General features: G+C 44.5%; 2 protein-coding genes across 3 annotated transcripts; one reads left to right on the top strand and one right to left on the bottom strand.

Moving 5' to 3' along the window:
* Positions 1 to 123: 123 nt before the first annotated feature.
* LOC130406828 (uncharacterized) lies at positions 124 to 25663 on the bottom strand. The gene is made up of 6 exons (XM_056612487.1): positions 25449 to 25663; positions 1238 to 1368; positions 1083 to 1148; positions 911 to 1005; positions 490 to 802; positions 124 to 404 (listed from the first exon to the last, which is right to left on the bottom strand). The coding sequence occupies exons 4-6, from the start codon at positions 938 to 940 to the stop codon at positions 133 to 135; spliced, it is 615 nt and encodes a 204-aa protein (XP_056468462.1). The 5' UTR covers positions 941 to 1005; positions 1083 to 1148; positions 1238 to 1368; positions 25449 to 25663; the 3' UTR covers positions 124 to 132.
* LOC130406829 (arginine/serine-rich coiled-coil protein 2-like) lies at positions 13024 to 22611 on the top strand. 2 transcript variants are annotated; one of them, XM_056612488.1, is made up of 3 exons: positions 13024 to 13076; positions 13525 to 13589; positions 21586 to 22611. In XM_056612488.1, exons 2-3 carry the CDS (start codon positions 13555 to 13557, stop codon positions 21947 to 21949), a joined length of 399 nt encoding a protein of 132 aa, XP_056468463.1. In that variant the 5' UTR covers positions 13024 to 13076; positions 13525 to 13554; the 3' UTR covers positions 21950 to 22611. The 2 variants fall into 2 exon arrangements, with proteins under 2 accessions (XP_056468463.1, XP_056468464.1); XM_056612489.1 differs by having other exon boundaries at positions 13027 to 13060.
* Positions 25664 to 25941: the final 278 nt, after the last annotated feature.

Genomic DNA, 25941 nt, shown 5'->3' on the forward strand with positions numbered 1-25941 from the left:
ACTATGGCTAAAGTTTTGAAGACAATTATTGTAAATTGTAAGTTACACCTTAGTGTATGTGGGAGATTGATTGCAAGAGACTGGACAAGATTCACATTTATTCACAAGATTCTTTTGTCTTAGCTTGATGAGTCACCCTGATAGACAAAAGAGGCCAAGTTGGAAATGTGAAATAAAAACTGATCCTATCGAGGCATCGACCTCACGCACGCCGAGGGGCTCCTGGAGGAGAGCTCTGTGATGCTCGAGGAGACGGATCTCCTCTGGCTCCTCCTCCTCCTCGAAGCCCTCACCGCCGCCGCCGTCGTCCTCTTCCTGCTCATCGGTCCCATCCGGAGCATTGGGATCGGGCTGCAGCACACTGCCCGACTGGGAGTACAGGACCTCTACCCCCAAGAGTTCCCCTGCAGAGAGAGAGAGACACACACACACATTAGCAGACGCCACATGACGGCCGCAGCAAACACTCTGTCGCTAATCTCTATGTACCTGTGTACTCCCTCGGCTGGGTGAAGTCGTCGAGCAGGTGGACCCCGTTGACCTCACGAGCCAGCTGGTTGAAGCTGTGCTGCAGCCGGGCGCTGTAGCACCGCAGCGTCGCTCGCGGTCCCCCCTCGACTGCCGCCCTGCCGTGGTTCTCGTTCCTCGTGTAGAGGAGCCGGGCGTCTGGCGGGTACCACCACAGTCGGGGCGGTGTGACGAGGACCACCTTCCCACTGCTGGGGTCTCGGCGGAACAGAGCCCGGCCCACCCACTGCTGCTGCCCTTCAGGCAGCGTCTGCCTCCAGCTGAGGGGAAGCAGCTGAAACACACACGGCAGACACACACAGTTAGCGGGTGTGAATGTGCAACAGACAGGCACACATAAACACACGCATCATATACACACACACACACACATAATACATACCTCTTTTCCGGTGGCAGGCCTCTGGGCCATCGGTCCTGGCCCTGGTGCTGGTCCTTCCAGTGGGACAGCGGCTGGTGGGGCGTCCCTGGACCTGCCTGACAACACATGTCAGCATCAAGGCGGTGCATTACACGTGCGTCACAGGTGTACTCACATCAAAACGTATACTCACTAGGAGGGTCGACCTCGTCGGAAGCGGCGAGCAGTTGGGCGTCGGTTGGATCCGAGTAGGAGACGCCTGCAAAGAACAACAATGAGACGACAACATGAACTGATGAAGCACTGGTGTGTGGTTAATACAGGCTGTTTTGTAGACGGTGCAGTTACCCGGCTGTGAGAGGGCATGAACTGGCTCCGTTGCTGCCTTGGGCTCTGCGTCCCGGGCCAGCACATATTTCTGCAGGGCCTCCGTATTAGACCCAGCTCCCACCTTCTGCTTCCTGAGCCACGCCACAAAGCTGTAGCAGAGCAAAGGAGAAAAAAAAACACAAAATGAACACACACACAAAATGGGTGGGAACAGCCCGGCATTGGAGGCAAGGGCGTCCTTGTTCACCATGAGGCGTACCCCACCGCATGTCCCAGCAGCCACTGGAAGGTTTGGCCGCGGTACTGGCCAAACTGCAACTCGCTCTCAGCCAGCAAAAATGCGTCCGAGATGTCCCCCTTCTGCAGGGCTCTGGCCCTCGCCCAATCTGAAGGCTCTACTTAACCACTGCCCCTACTCACTTCCACCAATGCAAAGCGAACAGAACGCTTTGCATAGGGGGGAGTAGGGGAGGGCGTAGCCTAACTAGCTTGTGAAACTTCTTTTGTCCTGTCGAGTTTCTCAGTTATTGGAACTCAAATGTGGAACAATTTACCAACTATAATAAAAACACAAACTGAGTTTAAAACATTTAACAGACAACTGAAACACTGGCTGAAGGAAAACCAAAAATGTAATCATGACAACACACAATAGATAACACACATACATGCACACACAGCATATATAGGTCACACTCATCATATTGTTTCTTCTCTCTGCACAAGGTTGAGGTTGCAAATTAGCTATCTAGCTACAAACCTTTTATGCATTCACATCTGCAAGTTGTGTCATGGCCTTGCCATGTCATGTTTGTAATAATGTGCACTGCTTTGTCCCTGCTAAATAAACTACACACAAACAAAAAACTACCCAGAGAAACGCAACTCAAATTCAATGTGAACATATATGAGGCTTTAATTAAATCCCGGACGATTTTGAAATTCCGCCACACATTTTTTAAAAGTGTGTCAAAAAGAGGGCATGTCCGAGCAAAAGAGGACGTCTGGTTACCCTACGTACGGGAAACCCATTTGATTCCTACCTGTAACACTGTTAAATAGCGGCCCAAATTGGTCGGCGCTATCCTGGTCATTTCTCTGCGTGAGAAATGCAAAGTGTGGCGTGTGAGCGTGTGCATGGGGTGAATTGCGTGTGTCTCACGCCAAATGAGTGAAACTTGAGAGCCCTGTTACCGATATTATCCCGGGTATTGACAGTCGCAGTTCAGTAGCGGTTAAAGTGGCACAATTCAGATGTTAATTTCCATCCCTGACACACACACTCACACAAGGACGGATTATGAGTCAGCGTGCGAAGAGAAAAAAACACGGACAGCTCACAGATGATCATATTGTTGATTGTAAAACAATTAACATGATCGTGACTTTGAACCACATGCGACAGTACAGCCAAGAAAGTCTATATTCTGGGTTGATAAGAGATGAGAGGCAGCTGAGTGCAAACAGGTGAGGAGAGCAAGTCTTCACTTGCAGGGGCCGGTGGAAAAACACTGGGAGGCTGCTTGTGGTTGTGTGTTTGGACGGATGAGTCAGCGGGCGACGAGAAAAGCACACAGACAGCACACAGATGATTATATTGTTGATTGTGGAACACAATAAACATGATCTTGACTTTGAACCAAATGGAACAGTGCAGCCAATGGTTAACTTTCACTTAATCCACACAAATTTCCTGCTTCATGGCTGGTGATCATTTTCCATTTTGGTATTCAAAAACTTCTCTGGCTCTAAGTTAAGGCTTCCATAGCTGTCTGCTTTATTTCCCGGGCCAGCACATATTTCTGCAGGGCCTCCATCTTAGACCCAGCTCCCACCTTCTGCTTCCTGAGTCACGCCACAAAGCTGTAGCAGAGCAAAGGAAAAAAAAAACACAAAATGAACACACACACAAAATGGGTGGGAACAGCCCGGCATTGGAGGCAAGGGCGTCCTTGTTCACCATGAGGCGTACCCCACCGCATGTCCCAGCAGCCACTGGAAGGTTTGGCCGCGGTACTGGCCAAACTGCAACTCGCTCTCAGCCAGCAAAAATGCGTCCGAGATGTCCCCCTTCTGCAGGGCTCTGGCCCTCGCCCAATCTGAAGGCTCTACTTAACCACTGCCCCTACTCACTTCCACCAATGCAAAGCGAACAGAACGCTTTGCATAGGGGGGAGTAGGGGAGGGCGTAGCCTAACTAGCTTGTGAAACTTCTTTTGTCCTGTCGAGTTTCTCAGTTATTGGAACTCAAATGTGGAACAATTTACCAACTATAATAAAAACACAAACTGAGTTTAAAACATTTAACAGACAACTGAAACACTGGCTGAAGGAAAACCAAAAATGTAATCATGACAACACACAATAGATAACACACATACATGCACACACAGCATATATAGGTCACACTCATCATATTGTTTCTTCTCTCTGCACAAGGTTGAGGTTGCAAATTAGCTATCTAGCTACAAACCTTTTATGCATTCACATCTGCAAGTTGTGTCATGGCCTTGCCATGTCATGTTTGTAATAATGTGCACTGCTTTGTCCCTGCTAAATAAACTACACACAAACAAAAAACTACCCAGAGAAACGCAACTCAAATTCAATGTGAACATATATGAGGCTTTAATTAAATCCCGGACGATTTTGAAATTCCGCCACACATTTTTTAAAAGTGTGTCAAAAAGAGGGCATGTCCGAGCAAAAGAGGACGTCTGGTTACCCTACGTACGGGAAACCCATTTGATTCCTACCTGTAACACTGTTAAATAGCGGCCCAAATTGGTCGGCGCTATCCTGGTCATTTCTCTGCGTGAGAAATGCAAAGTGTGGCGTGTGAGCGTGTGCATGGGGTGAATTGCGTGTGTCTCACGCCAAATGAGTGAAACTTGAGAGCCCTGTTACCGATATTATCCCGGGTATTGACAGTCGCAGTTCAGTAGCGGTTAAAGTGGCACAATTCAGATGTTAATTTCCATCCCTGACACACACACTCACACAAGGACGGATTATGAGTCAGCGTGCGAAGAGAAAAAAACACGGACAGCTCACAGATGATCATATTGTTGATTGTAAAACAATTAACATGATCGTGACTTTGAACCACATGCGACAGTACAGCCAAGAAAGTCTATATTCTGGGTTGATAAGAGATGAGAGGCAGCTGAGTGCAAACAGGTGAGGAGAGCAAGTCTTCACTTGCAGGGGCCGGTGGAAAAACACTGGGAGGCTGCTTGTGGTTGTGTGTTTGGACGGATGAGTCAGCGGGCGACGAGAAAAGCACACAGACAGCACACAGATGATTATATTGTTGATTGTGGAACACAATAAACATGATCTTGACTTTGAACCAAATGGAACAGTGCAGCCAATGGTTAACTTTCACTTAATCCACACAAATTTCCTGCTTCATGGCTGGTGATCATTTTCCATTTTGGTATTCAAAAACTTCTCTGGCTCTAAGTTAAGGCTTCCATAGCTGTCTGCTTTATTTCCCGGGCCAGCACATATTTCTGCAGGGCCTCCATCTTAGACCCAGCTCCCACCTTCTGCTTCCTGAGTCACGCCACAAAGCTGTAGCAGAGCAAAGGAAAAAAAAAACACAAAATGAACACACACACAAAATGGGTGGGAACAGCCCGGCATTGGAGGCAAGGGCGTCCTTGTTCACCATGAGGGTCGACTTGCTGGTCGACCTCCCTCTCTCTCCTTGTGGTGGGACGCCAAGATGGTGACGGCGTACCCCACCGCATGTCCCAGCAGCCACTGGAAGGTTTGGCCGCGGTACTGGCCATATTGCAACTCGTTCTCAGCCAGCAAAAATTTGTGCGAGATGTCCCCCTTCTGCAGGGCTCTGGCCAGGGACGTGGGAAGTCAGTCCGAGTGGGGGGTGCTGAGAGAGAGTCTATATAATGACGTCATAATAAATGCTACGCAACATCCAATGTTTACAGAGACGAGATGACGGGTGACGTCACATTCAGGGCTCCGCTCTGATAAACACACTTCTGGTGTGTAAAAAGACTCACTCTGCCAACTAGCCACTGTTATTCACAAACCTTAGCAAGTAAACAATGTGGAAATTAGAGTCAACTCGGCTGATACTGTGCTGAATTTCACACACTAACAACATGCCGACAAGCTGTTGCGGTCCGGGATTATACACAGCGTTATAAGGATTCAGAAAGTTATTTCTAAAGGTTTACAAAGGAAAGTGACAATAAAAGAAAGCCTTCATTTTCATCCAGAGTTACGAGTTGTCTGATATGAGGAAATTGACGATTTCTCCGTCAAGTGAACCGTCCGTCTTTGCTCTTTTTTGCCAACCAGTTTACGTGCGGGATTCCAGAATCAAAACGATAACATTCAACGTGTCTATTAATATGGCCAGCAACATTTTACACCAGTTTTAGAATGTTTTGCACTACAACAGATGTTGAACACCAACATGCTTATGTAAAATCAGCATGTAGGCTACCATATTCAGCTATGGACAGATCACATACGGAATGAAGGGAATTGGATGTCCGGCTGGTGTTTTGATCACGAAGTTCTGCCTTCTTGGGGCCCAAAAAATCTGAAACTTCGTTGCACTTGTAACAAGGTTGACTTTTCGAATTTTCCCGTTGCGCACATTGCATTGTTCTGCGTTGTGCGTCATAGCCTACGTCAGCCTACACAGACAATGTCCTAAATAAAATTAAGATTCTCCAACAATCACATGGTGAAGACATTGAGGGGGTCACACACTGCACTACGACTACCGACTACCTGAACTTCTGTAGGGACATTGCTGTTCTCACGAGAACTGTATGCTGCTTTCCAAACAACAAGTCTTGGATAACCAGCGATTTCACGGCCCTTCTCAATAGGAAAAAGAGGGTGTTTAATGAGGGGGACCTGGCAAAGCTGAAGCACGTACAAGGGGAACTTCAAGTCAAGCTGATAGAGGCCAGGGAGGAATACAGAAGAAAGGTAGAGAGGATGTTGCAACAGAACAACGTGCGAGAAGTGTGGGATACGATGAAGACGATGACTGGTATGAAGAAGAGCAGCAGCTGTGTGGAGGGAGATCTGGACAGGGCCAATGAGCTGAAGCAGTTTTACAACAGGTTTGACTATTCAGCACCAGCGGCCTATGCCTCAACCACTCCAGAGGTTGCTACTGCCTGCGTGCCTGTCCAACCCACACCTCCCGCCTCTCACACACACTCTGCCATGCTTACCCCCGCCATCAAAGGCATCACCCCTCCCCCACAAGGCAACCAAGGAGAGAGAGTAAAAGGGATAAGGAGAGAGAGAGAGAGAGAGAGAGAGAGAGAGAGAGAGAGAGAGAGAGAGAGAGAGAGTGTGAGTGAGTGAGTGAGTGAGTGAGTGAGTGAGTGAGTGAGTGAGTGTGTGTGTGTGTGCGAGGGAACATGGAAAATGTGCTCTATCACAACCAAAAAGGATCAACTATACACACTTACTGAAGGCTATGAACACACACATCCATATAATAAAGCACATAACAAAAATTAACACACACATACCCACACAGACACAGGGAGAGTGAGTTCACAAATGATTGTACCTACGCACATAATACTGTCACAATCCTACTGTTTGGTAATGTTAAGCTGGTGGGTAACTGGTTGTCATGGAAACTGGGGCAGAGGCTCCCTTGATTGGCCATGATTATGGTCACCTGAAGGATCCACAATGGCGGATAGAAGCAATATGGTGTCTGAATAAATAGCATGGTGCCCAGACTTGGTTGCACTCAGAAACGAACCTAAGACGTAAACCCTATTCGCCCTCATACAAGGACCGTACCAGGATTAAGGATTCCCATCGGGAACATGCCCACCCCTTTGTCGTGTATGTTTGTCAAGTGTTCGTCTATGTTATATGTCAAACAATAACTGAACGGGACCGGCTACCGTCGGGGCATCCAAGCGTTATGGGATTATTCCAGGTAAAATAAAGGTAAAATAGACATTTCTAAAATATCCCTCAACAAGAGAGAGAGAAGGACCAGAGCTCGCCAGGGACCCAGGTGAGTCACTGCTCACATGGCCAGAAGCAATTTGCCTGCCAGCTGTGGTTTTTTACCACTTATGTCTCTACTCTTGCCTTGACAGATCCCTTTTTTCAATGTACGTGACAAAACACGAGAAGCAAACATAAACATCATTATCCATTATTATTAATTTCATCAACACACACACGCACACACACACACACACACACACACACACACACACACACACACACACACACACACACACACACACACACACACACACACACACACACACACACACACACACACACACACACACACACACACATACAAGCTTTTTGGTATTAGGGGCAGCGAGGGGAAAAATAAACTAACAAAATCTACTGCTAAAGGCCCGCGACATTGCTTTTCGATCCGGCAACGTAGAAGCCTACAACACATCCAGGGCTAACCTGAAAAGGGGAATACGGATCGCCCAACAAAGCCACAAACTTTGGATTGAGGAACATTTCAAGAACTACGATCCCCAACGTATGTGGCAAGAGATACAGGCCATCACAGATTAAAGAAGAGTAAACCCAACCCCCTTTTACCACCACTACCTCCTTTGCTGACAAGCTTAATAACTTCTATGCCCGCTTCGACCATGACTGTCCCAGATGGCATCCCTGGTCGGGTGTGGAGAACATGCGCTGAGCAACTGTCTGGAGCCTTGACCGACATATTCAACCTGTCACTGGCCCAGGCTATTGTTCCCATGTGCCTCAAGACCACCACCTTCACCACCTCAAGACCACCACCTTCACCCCCTTGCCCAAGCAATCTAAACCAGAGTACCTGAACGAGCGATCGTTAGTACTGACCCATCTCCTCACCAAGTGCCTTGAGAAATTAATCTTAGCCCACCTCAAGCCCATCTCGATATTAGCAATTCCTATGCTAGGTTGCTATTCATCGACTTCAGCTCAGCTCAGGACAACAGACGGTGAGGTTTAACAACCTCTCCTCCACTACACTTCCTCTAATCACTGGTTTGCCACAAGGGTGTGTGCTTAGCCCATTACTGTACACCCTCTTCACCCATGATTGCTCCCCCAACAATAACTCCACCATAAAATTTGCAGACGACACTACAATGCTCGGCTTGATCAGGAACAATGATGAATCAGCCTACAGGGAGGAAGTCCAGCACCTGACAGCATGGTGCGCAAATAACAACCTTGCGCTCAACGCCACCAAAACCAACGATCTCATTGCTGACTTCCGGAAAGCAAAGGCAAGCATCCACACACTCATTCACATCAACGGGGCTGAAGTAGAGCGGGTCACCAGCTTCAAGTTCCTGGGTGTCCACATTTCATAAGACCTCTCCTGGTCACTCAACACCTCAACTCTGATAAAGAAAGCTAACACTTCTTCTTCCTCAGAAAACTGAAAAAAGCAGGACTCTCCCTTTAGATCCTCTGGAGCGCACCGTTGAGAGCATCCTCACCCAGTGCTTCACGGTGTGGTATGGGAACTGCACAATGGCTGACAGGAAAGCCCTACAGCGAGTGGTCAATCATTGGCACATCACCCCCTGCCATCGCTGACCTTCATCCCTCCCGGTGTCTGCGGCGTGCAGACAACATCATCAAGGACCAAACACACCACAGGTACATACTGTTCTCTATACTCTTCTCTATACCTACCCCTGCCCCTGCCCATGCCCCTGCCCTGCCCCGCCCCCCACTCCTAATGAACATGGACTATGGACTATCAGACTACCTCTGAACACTATGCACTTTATTATGCACTTCAACAATGCAATTTCAGTCTGCCGCACTTTGAGTCTGCCTTGTGTATGAAAAGTGCTACATAAATAAAGTTGCCTTGCCTTGCCTTTACTTTATATGATCATACTGCTTCTATTTATGATATGGATTGTCTGATTCCTCATAACTCTATGAACTTTAGTATTGGACTTGCATTCTGTATCTTATGTATTTTTTAATTTAAGCACTGCCATAAGGTAAAGCACTTTTTGATGATGCACGATTGGTTAGATGTAAGCTGCATTTTGATGTACTGGTTCTCCTTACTTGTGCAATGACAATAAAGTTGAATATAATCTTAGAATCTAATCTAATCTAAACCATACATACTGAATACTGAATCACAGGGTCAGTCCCTGCCCTGTCACTGCAAGCTTATACAGCCCTTAGTACATTAATGTGGACTTTCTATTTAGTATATTTTATTTTCCATAGTATTCATGAGGATCTCTTTTTTATAATCCTGTTTATGTTGTATGTGTATGTTATTTGAGATGTCTTTAAGCTACTGGGATCTTGAATTTCCCCTTGGGGATCAATAAAGTATCTATCATCATGATTCATCATCATCATCCTCATCATCATCATTTGCTTTGCGAGAGCACCGAGTGGCTTCTAAAACCGCTTCCCAAATAACGGATTGGGTTGGGATTAAAGAACCAATGCTTGCTCGACAACGCACGCACGCCATCCCTTTCGTACATATCCAACACCTGTCCAGGGTGGACAGGTGCAAAGAGTTTGCGTTGCAAATCTTTCCTTGGTGACCTGGAGGAATGCACGACATATTTATCATGCAGAACAGCTCTGTTGGTGTGTGTCTCCAAGAAGGCACTGTGGAAGATGGCTGTCTCATTGGTGAGTATTAGGTACAACATGTTTAAAATACTTTTGCTGGGTTATGTAGAGTTATTTAAAAATATATCATCATTAGGTGTTCATGGTCCCCGCAGGAACAGCCTTATAACCGTGCCCATCATTCTGGCACAAGGAGTCACTTTACATCAGGGGTCACCAACACAGTGCCCGCGGGCACCAGGGCGCCCGCTAGGACCATATGAGGCGCCCACAAGCCTGTCGTAAAAATAACACAACTCACCATTCTTGAACAACTCTTTCCCACCTTTTTTAAGTCATTGTTGATAATTATTGTGAGAAATCATTAACATGATCAGAGTCTTCACACAGATGAGTATGATTAATCATTAATATAAATATATAACTAAAGGCAAACTGAGCAAATTTGTTATTTCAGAAGAGTTTATCAAATTAGGTGCCCTTCGTATGACTCAGTACCCATGAAGTAGCTCTCAGGTTCAAAAAGGTTGGTGACCCCTGCTTTACATCCTTTAAAACATTGTATGAATTTGTCGTTCACGCACACGCACACAGGCACACAGGCACACACACACACACACACACACACACACACACACACACACACACACACACACACACACACACACACACACACACACACACACACACACACAAACAGTGAGAGTAAATGGTTACTCTTTTGCAGTTTTAATAAAAGTCTTTTTTCCAACATGTCCCTCTGTATGTACTTAAAGGTTGCATAGGTGATTTGCTTTTTTGGCCATTTTTGCAAAATTACTTGAAATCCTTATCATAACCCGCTTACAGCCACTGAGTTAGAAGTACTGACATGAAAATTAAACTTGTCAATCATCTGTGGAACGTGCAGGGCTCGAAAAACTCCAGCCAATCATATCCATTGCCACCGAGTTTCATTGGACAGTAAGTACGTCAATCAAACGGTCGTACTGCACTCCCCCTCCCCCCCTCCCCCGCGCCCCGCGCGCGACCCCTTCGTGCAGTACTCGTGACCCAGAGCTCGTGACCCAGAGCAAGCTCCTGTTTGTTGTTATCCTGCGGTATCTACTGGAACTAGTTAATCCACATTTGGACCTAGCAGTAGAAGACAATTTCCATGGCAGACAAGACGCCACAATCCCCACCACCACCACCACCACCAGCAAAGAGAAGGAAAACTCTTTTTCAGAGAGTAATTGATAATAAAAACGCTGAAAGAGAAAAACTGAAATCAAGAATAATCCTAGGCGCTGCTTTTGAACGTTGGCGGCAACTGAAGGACGAGAAGGGTCTAAACCGATGCTTGTGTGGCGGTTGACCTAGTTTCAAAGTTTATACCGTTTATACTCGGTAATACCGGTGTTGAGACGAGTGTAGGCTATTACTCGGTGTGAAAATGTCCACACCGCGGCAACCCTAGTGAAAACCAGGACTTCCAATACAATTATATGAAACAAACATACATTTTCTAAAAATAGTATTGATTTATGTGACCGTTTAATGTTTATAACATCTGGTGCAACCATAGCCGCGAGAACGTATTCTCAGCAGGGGGTGCTGGAAAAAAAAACCCGGCCTGCACTAGACTCGCAACTCGTCACATTGATAAAAAAGATATATAGCAGCGCAGCTCAATTACACCAGTGCATGCGCGCACAGTTGAAAATCGATCGTTGCGTTCACTTCCTTCACACCATGGTTCACATCCAGCTGCTCACAGAACAAGTTTAGCGCACCACCGCTACCCTCACACTTTTTCATATAACCTTTTTTCAGCACTAGGACATATGAGCATTAAATAAATGCTGCGTCTCAACATGCCTTGGACAGCAGCGAGGATGACTCGCTTTGCCACGGGCCGAAACAGTTCGGAGCGACCACAGCCAGAGCGAACACAGCGGGGCAGAGGAGTGTCAGGAAGTCTTTGGTGTACACATCAGTACGGCCTATTTGCACTACTGTTTAGTGGCAATGCAGTGTTTTATTCTATGCCTTTTTATTTTCGTATATTATTTCAATTAATACAATTTATTTATTCATGAAATCAAGATCTGGGCTTCAAATATTTTTTCCAAATATAGGTCGTATTACAATGGGGTTTGTGTTTATATTCGGACCAATACGGTACAGCGGATGCTCACATGACGTTAAGCATTTCCTGGTGCATAATGTGACGCTTCAGAACCTAAAATCCCGTTTCTCCCCGTTGATACGACAACACATAACCGGCGTTTTCAGAAATCTCCACTTTGGTTTTTAGAAATGATCGTTTTCTGTGATAAGACAGGGCCTCGGACAGGGGGTGTTGCAGCACCCCCAAAACCCCTACTTCCCGCGGTACTGGGTGCAATTTACAGCTGAATGTAGTGCCATGTTGTTAAACGAAAACCTACGCTAGCCTGGCTCGCTCTCGCGCATCTCTGTTCGCGCTCGTGCATGATTGCGCGTCCAGGTACTTGGAATGGGTGGAGTCAGAGTCAGCGTTGAAGGGGAGGGGGTAGGACCATTTGAGTTGTGTATTTTCAAAATCTGCTGGCGTTTCGCAAATCGCGTACCCAACCTTTAATTATTTGTAATGAGTGTATTGTATAGGTTGGGTTGCGTTTCTAGGCTTCAATTTTTCGCGTCAATGTCTCACCCGATTTGCTGCGGTTTCATCTTCCTTCAAATCTTCCATAAGAGCAGCATTTTCCAATACTCCACTAGCTATTTCGCACCGATTAGTTTTTACCTTTTAATCAATATGAATAAATTAATAAATCCATCGATCAATAGGATTTTTTTAGAACGTAAATCCCAATTAATTAATTACAGTTCTGGTATGAAGGGTTAGAGGGGATCAAATATGAAGTGGATTGACCAATGGAGTGGATCAATAATGAAATTACTTTTAATCAGAGCAGAGGTTATGCTTTGTTGAGGATGGGGCAGTATAGAGGTGACCCTTGATTTCAGTGGGTCAGAAACTGGCGTAAGAACACACCCTGAATTTATAAGGTTTTTTTTTATAGATATTTTGATATAGGCCTAGAATAATTTAGATCTAGCCTAAAGGGCGTAACTTCACGTAGCGTCGGCCCTCTTGACTTTCTAGCCTATTCATCCTCTCTACTCTTCCTATCAGGCTCTCTTTATCTGCCTGCTTTCAACGAGAGAAGAGGTCTCTCTGGAATCATCTCGAAGGTGCGGGTGTTCTTTGGTAATCGAGTTTGAGACATATTTCGTTCCAGATCATTTTACTCTCCGTTTGATTTTTATTTATAAATGAAATAGAGACTTTTTAAAGTTTATTGGTAGAGCAAACCTTACCTGCGCGAACAACCAACGATTATATTGCGAGCACTAGCCTACTCTGCTAATGTAATGTGATCTATATTTCATTTCATATCATTTAAGTGTCATTTCGATTTTTATGCGTAAATTAATGAGGGAAATTGAAGAGTTTGTTGGGAGAGCACCTTACCTGGGAGCGCGTATAGGCCTACAATTGTCGAGCACTCTTTACCGTGTTATGCTATTCCGAATTAACCTGCATGAACATAATGATTCAGTGGCAAGTCAGTAGCTTAGGCTACACTATAAACGTAATAGATAGCTTACGATTGTGATTTTCCAACCATCTTTTATTTATTTTCCATTTAAAATAGGAAGGGAGTAGAAAGCCTATCGTCTAAGCGATGACAACCATGAAAACCCCAGGACCAAGCAAGAGGTAAGATAATCAAAAGCATTTAAACGAATGTTTAGCAATTGTATTTGGGACATTGTTTTATGCCAGAAATGTAATGAGGATAATCCCCGCGGCTCCCGATCCGCATAGGCAGCCGCAGGCCCCTACGGCTCTTAGCTTGGTTTCATTCGTTTTTTGTTTGCTTTTTATATAGGGCCTAGGCCTTTCATGTCACGCAAATGCGCGTTTGACGTGAATTTTAAATTAAATGAAGTTATCATTATCGTCCCTTTTTGGGGCGATCCTTTCTCCCAACATTTTGGATAAAGATAGAACAGTCCTATTTAGGCCTATAGATATGAATATTGGCCGAGGCCCAAAAAAGTTTGGAAATGGGTTAGCAAAAGAAGGATTCCGACCTGAGATCAGATCATGTAGGCCTAACCTAATCCGATTTTACATTTGGTATCAAACCTGCCCTTTGGGTTTTTCAAAACTTTGAACTCGGTTTGGCATCGATTTGATCCAAAAATCAGGATTATCCTGATCCCATCGGAAGGGTGGATTCTGTTGGTTATCCTGAAATTTGGTGAAAATCGCTTTGACATTGAGGATTAGAAAAAAAAACTTTATTTTACCGTTATTATCAATCTAAAATAATCCACGGCCAAATATGGAGCTTTTTAAAAACTCGAACGTGGGATTTTGCTGGGGCATGTGCCCTAAAAGGGGTCTAGCAACGCCCAATATGTAGGCCTATCTATGTTTTATAAACGAATAGCCTTGCTCACACCTTACAGCCTAACGGTTTTTGACGATTGAGAATTCTTTGGCAACAAACAACGCTATGAAGGGGGAAAACATTACCTTCAACAAATTACTCACACAAACAGATACGTTTAAGAAGCAGGCTATAAAACATGTTACGATTAAAAAGATATTTTATCATAGGCTATGCAAAAAACTGTCTTTAGGCCTAAGCCTACACACCACAGGAATTACACCAACATCATCATATTGCAGCACAGCCTGAACATAGAAATTAATTAAACTCTATCCAAAACACAGGATAAAGATATCATGAACAGACTCCATCGAAATGCATTGGACGATCTATGTGACATGTGAAGAAATACACTCCTCGATGTCAAATGACTTAATTAATGACAAAGCTGAAGAAGCCCTGCAGCAATACACAATATAACAACGTAAGCTACAACCAGTAATTCCTAAATGCACATGTCTAACATATATGTAATCAGGAACTTAACCAACCTTGACAACAACCATTATAGTAATAAAGAATGATAATGGACTTATATTAAGTTAACTAACAGCTTTATATCCAACCTCTGTAACAGGAACGTAATGCTGGCAAACACAATAAGGCCGACTCCTAACTGAGCCGGTCAGCGGTCTTTGATCAAATACTATCCCCTGGTGGCCGGCGGTAAACTCTGCAATATGTATCAGTTCAGCAACATCAATTCAGTCTGGCGCATGTCAGCCAAGAAATCACGAAATCCCATTAGCCTACCTCATTAAAAACCCTCCCTCTGGCTTTGCGCTGCGCAAACTCATTCACAATATCATTAAAAGTCCAACGACTTGGTCAGCTCACCCTCAATAGCCATGAGAGAAAGCGAGGAGAGGCGTTCTTGTTTCATCTTCGTCCTTAATTTTTTATTAATCCGACCCAGGAGCGGGAATGTGAGTGAGAGCAGTGTGAGGAATAGCCGTAGAGCAACATACACATTCGGAAACAAAGATTGCAGGCCACAATCCATAACGACCCATGGTGTTACATGATTATGGGGCACTATACATCAGAGGCCCATACATCTGTCCTGTATGTTCGCGCTGCATCGTCGGAAACAGCGGCTACTGCACAGCAGACTGATGAAGCAGATAGGGCCTTTTTCGATATTAGGGATGAATAACATGTATAACCTGTGGTTCAGGGGCCCTATTAAGACGTATGATACATCAAACCCAATGCTATTTGATTGAGAGGTCCCTTTCAGATACCAAGAATGACTAACATAACCCGTATTTCTGGGCCCTATATGTAGGGTTGCCAACTTTCAGAAATTAAAATAAGGGACGCCCACCACGGGCCCGACTCCTGTGGGGCGGGGCGCCCGCAGCCGCAGCAGTGGTATGTTTTATTTTGTGCTGGTGTTTTTAGTAAAGGGTTGATCAAGAAAGGAATTAGTCATACTTAAAGCTTGAAATGCTTTATTACCACATAACATTCTTTTATAAAGTGCAGTCAATTAAATCTTGAATGAAATCTCTTTGTGTGGCGTGTGCAGCAATGAACTTTTAAAATATAAACTAAATAAACTGAGAACTTCATGTCATTTCTCATGAGCTCTGTGGAGCACCTGTTCCGGCAGTCACTCCATTTGTTGGCCATTCTGGAGAAGATCCTTTCCACACATCCAGTGGATGCTGGGATGCTCAGGATGTGTCTGGTGATAGACAACATGTTTGGCAGGTCAGCTACTCGAAAGAGAGCCACCCACCTGGCAGCCACACCTTTGGACTTCCATTCATCTTCAGCATCTTCTTTGAGCCTCTTCAGAATGGGTTTTGCTGTGGAGCATTCATCATAAAGTTCATCAATGTTGACTTTATGGATGAGGTTGAGCTTGGTGGTCACCCTCTCAATGTCAGTAAAGGTCATGGTGCCATGGTGCAGAGAGAGAGGTTGCAGTGAGAACAACCAGTAGTGTTCCGAAAAGTTGAACCATTTCTCAACATATGAGAGTGCTGTGTTGAGGAATGCAGTAAAATCTGCCCTTGCCATGTCAGCATCAAGTGGACGGAGATGCTGCATCTTCAATTTAGTTAAGTAGCCATAGAACTGTTAATCTCGTCTCTGTGTGAGCTTTTGCTTGAAGTTTTCCATGATGGAATATAACTCAACCCAGTTGGTTTCATCACTCTCCAGCTTCTTTACAACTTCCTCAAAGAGAGAGAGGATATTATTGCAGAAAAGAAGGTAAACCTCCACAATGTCTCCATCTTCCTCAGTTGAGTCCTCACTGAACTTTAACAATGCTCAAAGTTGTTTGGGACACTCCTCCCCCCAGGTTGATGAAGTACGATTTCAGTGCAATCCAGGTTTGCATTAGCCGGGTGATGGCTGGATTAAGGGAGAGCCACCTGGTTGTGACATGTTGCAGAATTTCCTGGAACTCAACATCACAAAACCTACAAAACTCTTTGAGTGATTCTCTTCTTTTGGCAGATGTGGAAAAGAAGGCATACGACATTTTCCACATCTACAGTGAGCTGGTCAAGAGCATGCTTCACTGTGTTGTGCAAAATATGGGCATGGCAGTTTCCTTGCAGCAGATCTTTTTGTTACTTCTTCAAGTTGGTGAAGACAGAGTTGTGAATTCCATAATTCACATTTGTGTTGTCTGCAGTGCACTAAATGCTGTCACATGATCCAACGATAAGCCAAATTTGTCAAGCGACTGCTCTGTGAGAGCTACAATCCCAGCAGCGGACTCATCTGCATTTTCAATGAAATCCAGCATTTTGTTGGTGACCCCGCATTCTGGACTGAAGTATTGAACAGCAAGGGGGAACATCTTCCTGTTTCCTTTATTTGATGCATCTGTCTGAATGGAAAATGGGAGGGGTTTATCTGATGTTAGGGCCTTGAGAACATCAGCCACTGCCTTTGGAGCAAGGACATCTTTAACCACCGACTCTGCCATTGTTGTCCCTATACATTTTTTTTTTTTAATTTTTGAATCCAGGAGAATCTTTTGATTCAGTTTATGTGCACAGTCAACACTGTTGTAGCTGAGGTTGTGTCTTACTGTGTGGTACACCTGTGTCACCTCAGCTGCGGTAATATAGAGAGGAGGAGTGGGATGACATATTGTTGATCAAATTGAACATTTGTCTGCTGCCTGTCTTGTCACTCGAAAAGAAGTCAGGTCATCCAAACAGTTAATCGACACTAATAATATAATTGATGTAATGATCACTGAACACTGCATTCCTCAAAAATATAAAAATTGTGACACAGAATACACAGAAAGCTCTACAAACATTTTTAATCTAGGAAATGTATGTATATTAAAGAATAAAGGTTTTCTTTTAACAAATGTATTTATTTATTTATTAACTGTTAATCCATTAGTATGATTTGTTCTTTAAATGGCCATATATAATATTTATATACTTCTGTATATTAAATAAATGGTCGGTCATTCGACTTTTAAAACTCAACATCCTAAACAATCAATCAAACCACAACAGTTTACTAAAATAGGCTCTGCCCATGCACTGCGATGTTCTGGCAAAAGCACAACCAGATAGGAAATCAATCACAACATAATGTACCCTACCGTATCAACCTCAGGAGATGATTGGGGTATGAAGAACTGTGACACTGACGCTTGGGTCTTCTGTGATCTTTCGTGTCTGCAGTGTTGCTCTCCTGTTGCATGCTGTCTGATGTCAGACAGCCCACCGTGCGCCACTGAAAACACTCGCCGACATATTTTACAACTTGCCTTGTAAACATCTCCACTGACGCTGTCCAGTCAAGGATGTGCGTCTTCCCACTCACGTCCGTACTTCTGCAAGCGTTTACGCTTTTGAGGACGTGGTGGAGTATCGGGTGTAGTGGACATTTTTAAAAGGCGCGGGTTTTGTGAGCAGCGCCGGTGTGTGGTGTCTGTCGCTAGGCAACCGTGACCACCACACGCATGCGCAGACACACAGATGACCGGAGCGGGTCTTGCGTAGATCCCGCCGCGACAATTTTGCTGACCGTAGTATTCCCTGTGTTTTGTTTTGATCATTATTGTTAGATTTAGTATTTGTGTGTGTGACAGACATGTGTATTGGACATTTATGGAAATACGGAACAAATTGCGTCCCGTATTGGTTCAATACGGGACGCAACATTTAATTGCCAAATAAGGGACGATTCCGTATTTTACGGGACGGTTGGCAACCCTACCTATATGGCATATTGCCGTTATCCATCCTTGGATAGTAGTTGGATACAACTACGAGGCTACTGCTCAGCAGATTGATGAAGCAGATAGAGGGGGGCGTGACATTTATACCCAACGTTATTGTAATGGATCGGGAGAGGACCCAAATGCAGCACACATAGGCAGGCAGATAGTTGGTAATGTCTTTTATTTACAGAAAGGAGCAGATAGGAGACAGGTAGGGCGCAGGCAGGATCCGCTGTCGGGGGCGGAAGGCGGGGTCGATCAACCGGACGGCAATGGCAGGAAGTGACATAGTAGAAGGGATTGAGGAGGAGGATTGAGGTGGAGGAGGAGGAGGAGGTGGTGGAGGAGGAGGAGGTGGAGGAGGTGGAGATACAAACCATGAAAAATTGGAGAAAGTACTACCTAGGAGAGGTAAAAAGATAAAAAGAGTAACAGTAATTCGAATGATGATTTTTTGGGTTCGGGTGAAGAAAGTCGTGGTAGCGTAAACGTAACTGTCCGTCCACACCAGAAGCGAATTGAGCGACCAAATCGCCGGAAGTCATTCACTTTCTATGGGCAAGAGCGACCAGAGCGACCAAAGCGACCAACGCTACCAGCGGCCAAAGTTGAGCGACCAGAGCGTCAAAAAGAAGTTGAAAACTTTTTAACTTTATGCAAATGACTATTATTCGCTTCAGCGACCAAACACTGACAGCCAATCGGAATTTAGACGCTCTTCGCTTGCGTGGATCCCAGGGAACATCGGCAGGCACTTTGGTTCCTACCTACCTTTATTCACTCACTGAACAAAATCTCGGCTGAAGTATTGATCGCGGCTGTAACTGGGCACCCGGTGTTGTACGAACCCACCCTTTTTCAGTTCAGAGATCGAAACGCCATAGTGGTTTGGATATCAAGTGATGATAAGCGGGAGTATTTATAGGCTACATCTAGAACGTTCGTATTTAAGCGGGAATCATTATAATTGGCTCTACATGCCACAAATCTAACCAACCAATCGCGTGTAGCATGCTTTAAACAAAACCAAAAAAGTATTTGAAATTGTCACATAAACAAACTAATCGACAAGACCAGGGATAAATGACAAGGGATATATCTCTTGTCTTTTATCCCTCTATTCCCCACTATTCACGGAGCCTGAGGTGAATAATTTTTAATTAAATAGTCTAGATAGATAGATAGTCAAGTCTTTATTAATACCAAACGACACAAATCGTCGGGAATCCATTTAGGTGGTTCGTCCCACACAGGGCAGTAGCCTAAAATACCACACAGAACAAGTCTGACTGGATAATACACACAATACATCACATTAAAACTAGACACGCGTTGATAGATAGATAGAAAGGCCTAGATAGATAGATAGATAGATAGATATGTTCCATTATTTGCCTTGCGGAGCCAACCAGTCCTGTGCACGTATGCAAATTAGCCATGTGTCCCAACGTCTATTTGTTTTGAATGCGAATGAGTGCAGATCATGATTTGCAGATCCAGATCAGTGAAACATATTTTAACTACTACAGCACGCAGGGTTTTTTGTTCTCGGTTGTAATTAGCCTACATTTTTTTTTTTATATTGGGGGGAATCACTGTCCTACTTGTTGTCGAAGCACTTTATCGAACAAGCAAAACCGTCTCGGCAATATGGCCAAGGTGTATGGGAGAGTTCACTATTTGATGTGGCTGTCTGTAGGGCCTACTAAACGCATACGGCTCCTTTAAATGCGTCTGCATAATTGAATTGTACGTCATGAGCGACTTGAGCGACCAAAGCGAACAGAAAAATTCGCAGCGAAACTTTGTGAGCGACCAGAGCGTCTTTGACGCTTTGGTCGCTCCTGGTGTGGACGTACAGTAAGACGACAGGAAGAACTGATGGTAAAACTTCAGTTTGATTCTCCATGTTCCTTTAACCCACTGAAGCTGTCTAAAGCGTTGCATGACGCTGTAGGAACTGTGTCAGTTAAACCACTAAAAGATGGAAGTTTAATTATTCATGTGTTGATTACAGACAGCAAGATCTTTTGGTTAAAATGACAACTTTGGAGGGGAATAAAGTGACGTGTGTTTTGTGGGAGAGGAAAAGACTAGCACAAGTAGTGAAAGGGGTCTCAACTGAACTGACTACGGATGATATTATGAGAAATGTAACAGGACCTAGGGTGGAAAGGATAAAGAGGTTGATGTACAGCAAAGATGGTGTTAAGAGAGTTTATCCATATTACTGTCCACGAGAGAGGAAATACTACCAACAAGAATTAGAGTAGGCTTTATGAGCTACCAAGTGCGTGCATACTGTGGCAACCCAGCCTTTGCCAATCAACTTGATGCAGAGCACCTGAGGGCCAGTGGGAAAGCAGACCTTAAGGCCACGTTTATACGTAGCAGGGTATATATAGAAACAAATATTTCCCCCCCTCCGTTTTCAAAAATAACATTGTGCACACAACATCGTTTTTTCAAAAAAGTTGTCGTTTACATCAAAACGCATAAATATGCCGTCGAGCGACATTATAACTATGCCAAACCTATGGGCGGCAGTGTAGGGAGAAGGATAAAGCCATGCAAGCCAATCAGAATCCTCAGAATCAACAACAACTAATAACACGAGCGTCTTCCTGTAACAAACAAACTGTAAACATAGGGCGCTCATATGACGTTAAGCATTTCCTGGCGCATAATGTGACGTTTCAGAACCTAAAACCCAGTTTCTACCCGTTGACACGACAACACGTAACCGGTGTTTTCAGAAATCTCCACTTTGATCGTTTTCGGTGCCAAAAACGGCGTTTTCGTGTAAATGAGAGGCCAAACCGTGTGAAAATATCTGCGTTTTCCCTTCGTGTAAACGGGGCCTAAATAGCCTGCTCCAAGGTGCATTCAGGGCTCTCTTAGCTTGGGTGTTAGGAGAGACCAGCAGTTGTGGCTGTGGTGGTTCCACCAAGCGGAACCAGGCTGTGGTCCTTGTTTTGTATTATTAGAAGTGCCTTTGTGGCTTAAGAACTTAAGAGAATTAGGCCTATGTGCTGTTTCAGGTGGTGGTTCGCTCTCCGTGCCGGGTTGCCACATTTGGTGGAGAATGCGGGCAACTTGACCGTGCTACGGACAATCATTGGGAGTGATCGACGACGCAGCCAGAAACGAGGACACGAGAGACGAGGCCGCCAGAGACGAGGCCGCGTGAGTCGAGGCCGCAAGAGACGAGGCCGCGTGAGTCGAGGCCGCCAGAGACGAGGCCGCGTGAGTCGAGGCCGCCAGAGACGAGGCCGCGTGAGTCGAGGCCGCCAGAGACGACGCCGCAAAACGAGCCACGCTGGCAGCAGAAGCCGCCACGCTACCCGCAGGACCGTCGCTCCTCCGAGAGGCCTCCCGAGGCTTCATCAAAGGGTGGAGGAGTGAGGCGACCCGGCCCTTGCCAATCAACTTGATGCAGAGCACCTGAGGGCCAGAGGGAGAGCAGACCTTAAATAGCCTGCTAAAATGTGCATTCAGGGCTCTCTTGGCTTGGGTGTGAGAAAAACCTGTGTTTCTATGTTCTTTTAAGCAAGAGATCCTTGTTTTGTATTAAAAGTGCCTTTGGCTTAAGAAATTAAGAGAATCGTGTGCTGTTTGAGGTGGCGGTTCGCTCACCGTGCCGGGTTGCCACAATACATCCCACCACTTCGATGCTTTAAATGTCACAAATTTGGGCATTAAGCAGCAATATGTAGAGGGAAAGCAAGATGTGGCAAATGTGAAGGGGAGGATCATGAATACGATAAATGTAAGGAAGGTGCCCGGGTTAACTGTGGTGATTTTGGAGGTGAGCATAGGGCTACCTATAAAGGGTGTTAGGCTCATGAACCCGCAGCAGAGGTTCAAAGAATTAAAGTGGAGGAAAAGGTTACATATGCGGAAGCAATTAAACAAGTTAATGCCTGAAAAGATATGGTGAAACAACAAGGAGTTGGCCCTGGAATACCTGTACAGAAAAAAAAAAGTTAATGTATTCGACATTTTTTGTATGTGTACACAATATTTAGTTTTTCAGGAAGACTAAATATGCTGATCAGACATAAAACCGTGCTTTGAAAGCATGAAATGAGGCAGCCAGTAGCCTTCCTCTGCCACACTGGAGGGAGCGTATGTGTGAGCCCACAGGGTACAGGATGCTTCCGTCTTTTACGCAGTGTCAAGTGCACTACATCAGTTTGTGACACGAGGTTATTAGACGATAGAAAAAGCTTCCTGAGCACAAATCTTTCAATCGCCAAATTCGGGTAAAGACTACCCGATTAGGCGAGTGTACATTTTGAGCTCCTCTAAGCAATGTTGTGCATCGCTCAAAAAATAAAATAAAATGAAAAATGAAGTAGACCTATTTCCTCATTAGCAACCTGTCGCACAAGTGCGAGTAGACTTGGATTTATCTTTGCACGTAATACATTTTAATAGCAAATTCTATCAAAACTGTCGCACTGTACAGCCCTGTTAACGGCATCTTCTGTTCCGACTATAAACATTGTGACTGCACTAACTCACCATACATAGAACAGTGGCGCCCTCTACTGTTAAAGGCCTGTATATATCACAATTGCGTTCATATATTTTTAAATCTGACTCTGAAAAAGTCAGTGCCTCACCAGCCACGAACCTCACCGCACGTCTCTGAACTCATGGAACAGAGACAGAATTAGATCTTACAATAGTATCTGATCAGATGGGGTAAGTCAGTGGGAGGTTAATGGAAGTTGTCTTGGCAGTGACCCATTATATTATTTGGTTAAGTATTAGGAATCAAAGTGGAGGATAATTGGTTTCCAAGGTGGAAAATGAGAAAGGCAAACTGGGGGCTATAAAACCTGAAGGCAAGCGGTAACGTGAAGGAAATAAGGTCAGATAATATAAACACATATGGTGTTTTCCCACGATGTAAACATAGTATTTGAGTTCCAGAAAACATGTTTTTGAAGCTGTTTCCTGGAAATAGCTTTTAGGGGGGGAAAAATCTCGGCTACTACCGCTATTCCCCTATTTCAGTCCCTTCAGCGCTGTTTCTGGTGTCTGTAGCTTTAAATGAGCTGACAGACTCATTGACAGCTCATTGACAGCTCATTGACCAATGAGCTGTCAGACTGAACCACAGCATGGAGGAGAAGGGGTTGTTGCCGTTTGCAGACTCCTGGAGCTCTATATCTGTATAATATAGGCTAACCTAACCTAATAATATTAAATATGGGTATTTATATAATATTATATCTAATATCACGTCCAAAAGCTATGTGCGCCTCGGATGATATTATGAATCATAAAGACTGCGTCTGACGTCTCTATACTTCCACAACAAGTAAGACCTTTATTAGTGGGTGATATCTCGGCCATGGTTGAGAAGAATTGGGGGAAAAGAACTTTGGCCTTGACTCTCTGAAGTCCATGAACCGCGACATGGAGGAGAAAGGGATTTCACTCCGGCAGCTGAGAGCTGCCGACTGTTGTAAATGCAGTATTATATTATCCAAGATTTTTCTTTAAGATTCTGTGACCTTTATTTTCTTAGTTACTATGCTGTTGTATGTCTAAGCCAATAGATGGCAGTGTGAGCTAAATAATGCAGTTCTCAACAACTATAGTGATGAAAGGAAAAAAGACGGTTTGGATGAAGGAATAATCAAATGGATGTGAACTGTAATAACAAATTTGAGGTATATTACATTTCCTTTGGGTAATTTTTGCTTATAAATTACCATAATCCCCCCCGGTTTTTTGTATTTACACATACTGAAAGAGATTGGTTTTCAAGGTAAACTGGTATATGGAAAACGGATAGGGTCTACTAAAAATGTGAAGAGAAAGTAAAATGTGAACTTCAAAAAAAATATTGCTTTAATGATATCGGAGTATTGTATCAACATACATTTTATAAAACATTTTTATAATCTCATAGTACAAGAACATGTTGTAGGCCTACTTGTTGATTATCTCACGTTGTTATGGCAATGAAAACGCCCTCAGCTGAGCCTACTGCCAGCCCTAACCCTAATGTTATAACACAGCTGGAAATCGTATATTTTCTGATAAAGACTAGCTAGCCTCTTTGACCATGAACCTATTAAAGTCTTTGACAGACAAAACAGCAGAAACTATGTTAGGTGCGCTCGTGCTGCATTTTTGGTTTTGTCAAACAGGAGACGCCCACCAACAAATCAGAGGTAAGAGATTCCTGCAGGAAGGTTGCGTTCGATTTCACTAGCACGTTTGAGCCTGTTCATTGGTGTGCACAGCATCGATCCTCTCATTGCTTGTGTAAAAAAATATAGGCCTATAGAAGATTTGAGGACGAAACGATAGGGTGGGCTAGTTTCGGGTTGGCTGAGCATAGGCGCTTCGGTGAGGCTGTGATGAAGTTCACTGTTTATTGGACCTTGTCTAGACAGTTACGAACATCCCTGACCATAGTTCATCGCGTTTGTAGCCTACACTCAGACGTGAAATCATTATTGCATGTGGGGGTCTTCATTCATAAAAAAATAAAAACATTCGGGAGTATGCAAATTATTCTATAGAGGTCTAGACTCCATGCGCATCCCCGCCTTCTCCAGTGAACCAAGAACGGACGAACGGGGGATTTTTACCCCTCGGTTTTACACAGGAAACTCGAGATAAAACGGTGAAATCGCCAGGCGTGAAATGAATTGCCCACCCCATAGAGGCAGGGCCACCTCGGATGCCCAGCTAAGTGTCTCACCTTTTGCTTCATAGAGATTAGACCGAACCTTTACTAAATAAAGTGAGTTAAAAGCGATCCTGATTCAGTCACCTTTTCAAAAGAACATGACACAACCACACCCACACCCACACACTAGAATAATTCGAGAAGTGTCTTGAATTAAGTTAAGAGTCAAGTTAAAATATTGTTTACCTCCGAAGTGCTGTTCCTCTGCCTCACCAGGGTCGGTAAAGACTGATTATTTCCCGTTGTATGTAATCCTCATTTTAGATAGGTAGAGAAGCTTCAGCCCAAGCCCGTGCATTAAGGCGGCCTTGGTCTTTAGGGCTCGTTCTGTCACTGCGGGTTTCGGTTAAGTCCGCATTTGTTATGACAAGACACTTCATGCCAACAGGTGTGTGTGTGTGTGTGATTAGCTGGTATAGCCCGTTTGGTACAGCCAGGGAAGGAATGATTTCCCTCTCTCTCTATTTACCTTCCTGTTTCACCTCCTGTTTCAATATAATCACACCCACAACTGGTGGCATGACCTGAGCCTTTTTTAAAGTGTTAATGGTCGGGTCATTTTCGGCATCAATAAAGCCATCTCCCCTCTCAGAGAAGCTGCTAGGTCAAAAATGTTCACCTTGAATTCATTGCATATTTCGGCTTTTACCCGGGAGAGTAGACAGACGTCATAATATGC

This window comes from Gadus chalcogrammus, chromosome 17 (genome assembly GCF_026213295.1).
Source record: "Gadus chalcogrammus isolate NIFS_2021 chromosome 17, NIFS_Gcha_1.0, whole genome shotgun sequence".
In the NCBI taxonomy this organism is placed as follows: domain Eukaryota; kingdom Metazoa; phylum Chordata; class Actinopteri; order Gadiformes; family Gadidae; genus Gadus; species Gadus chalcogrammus.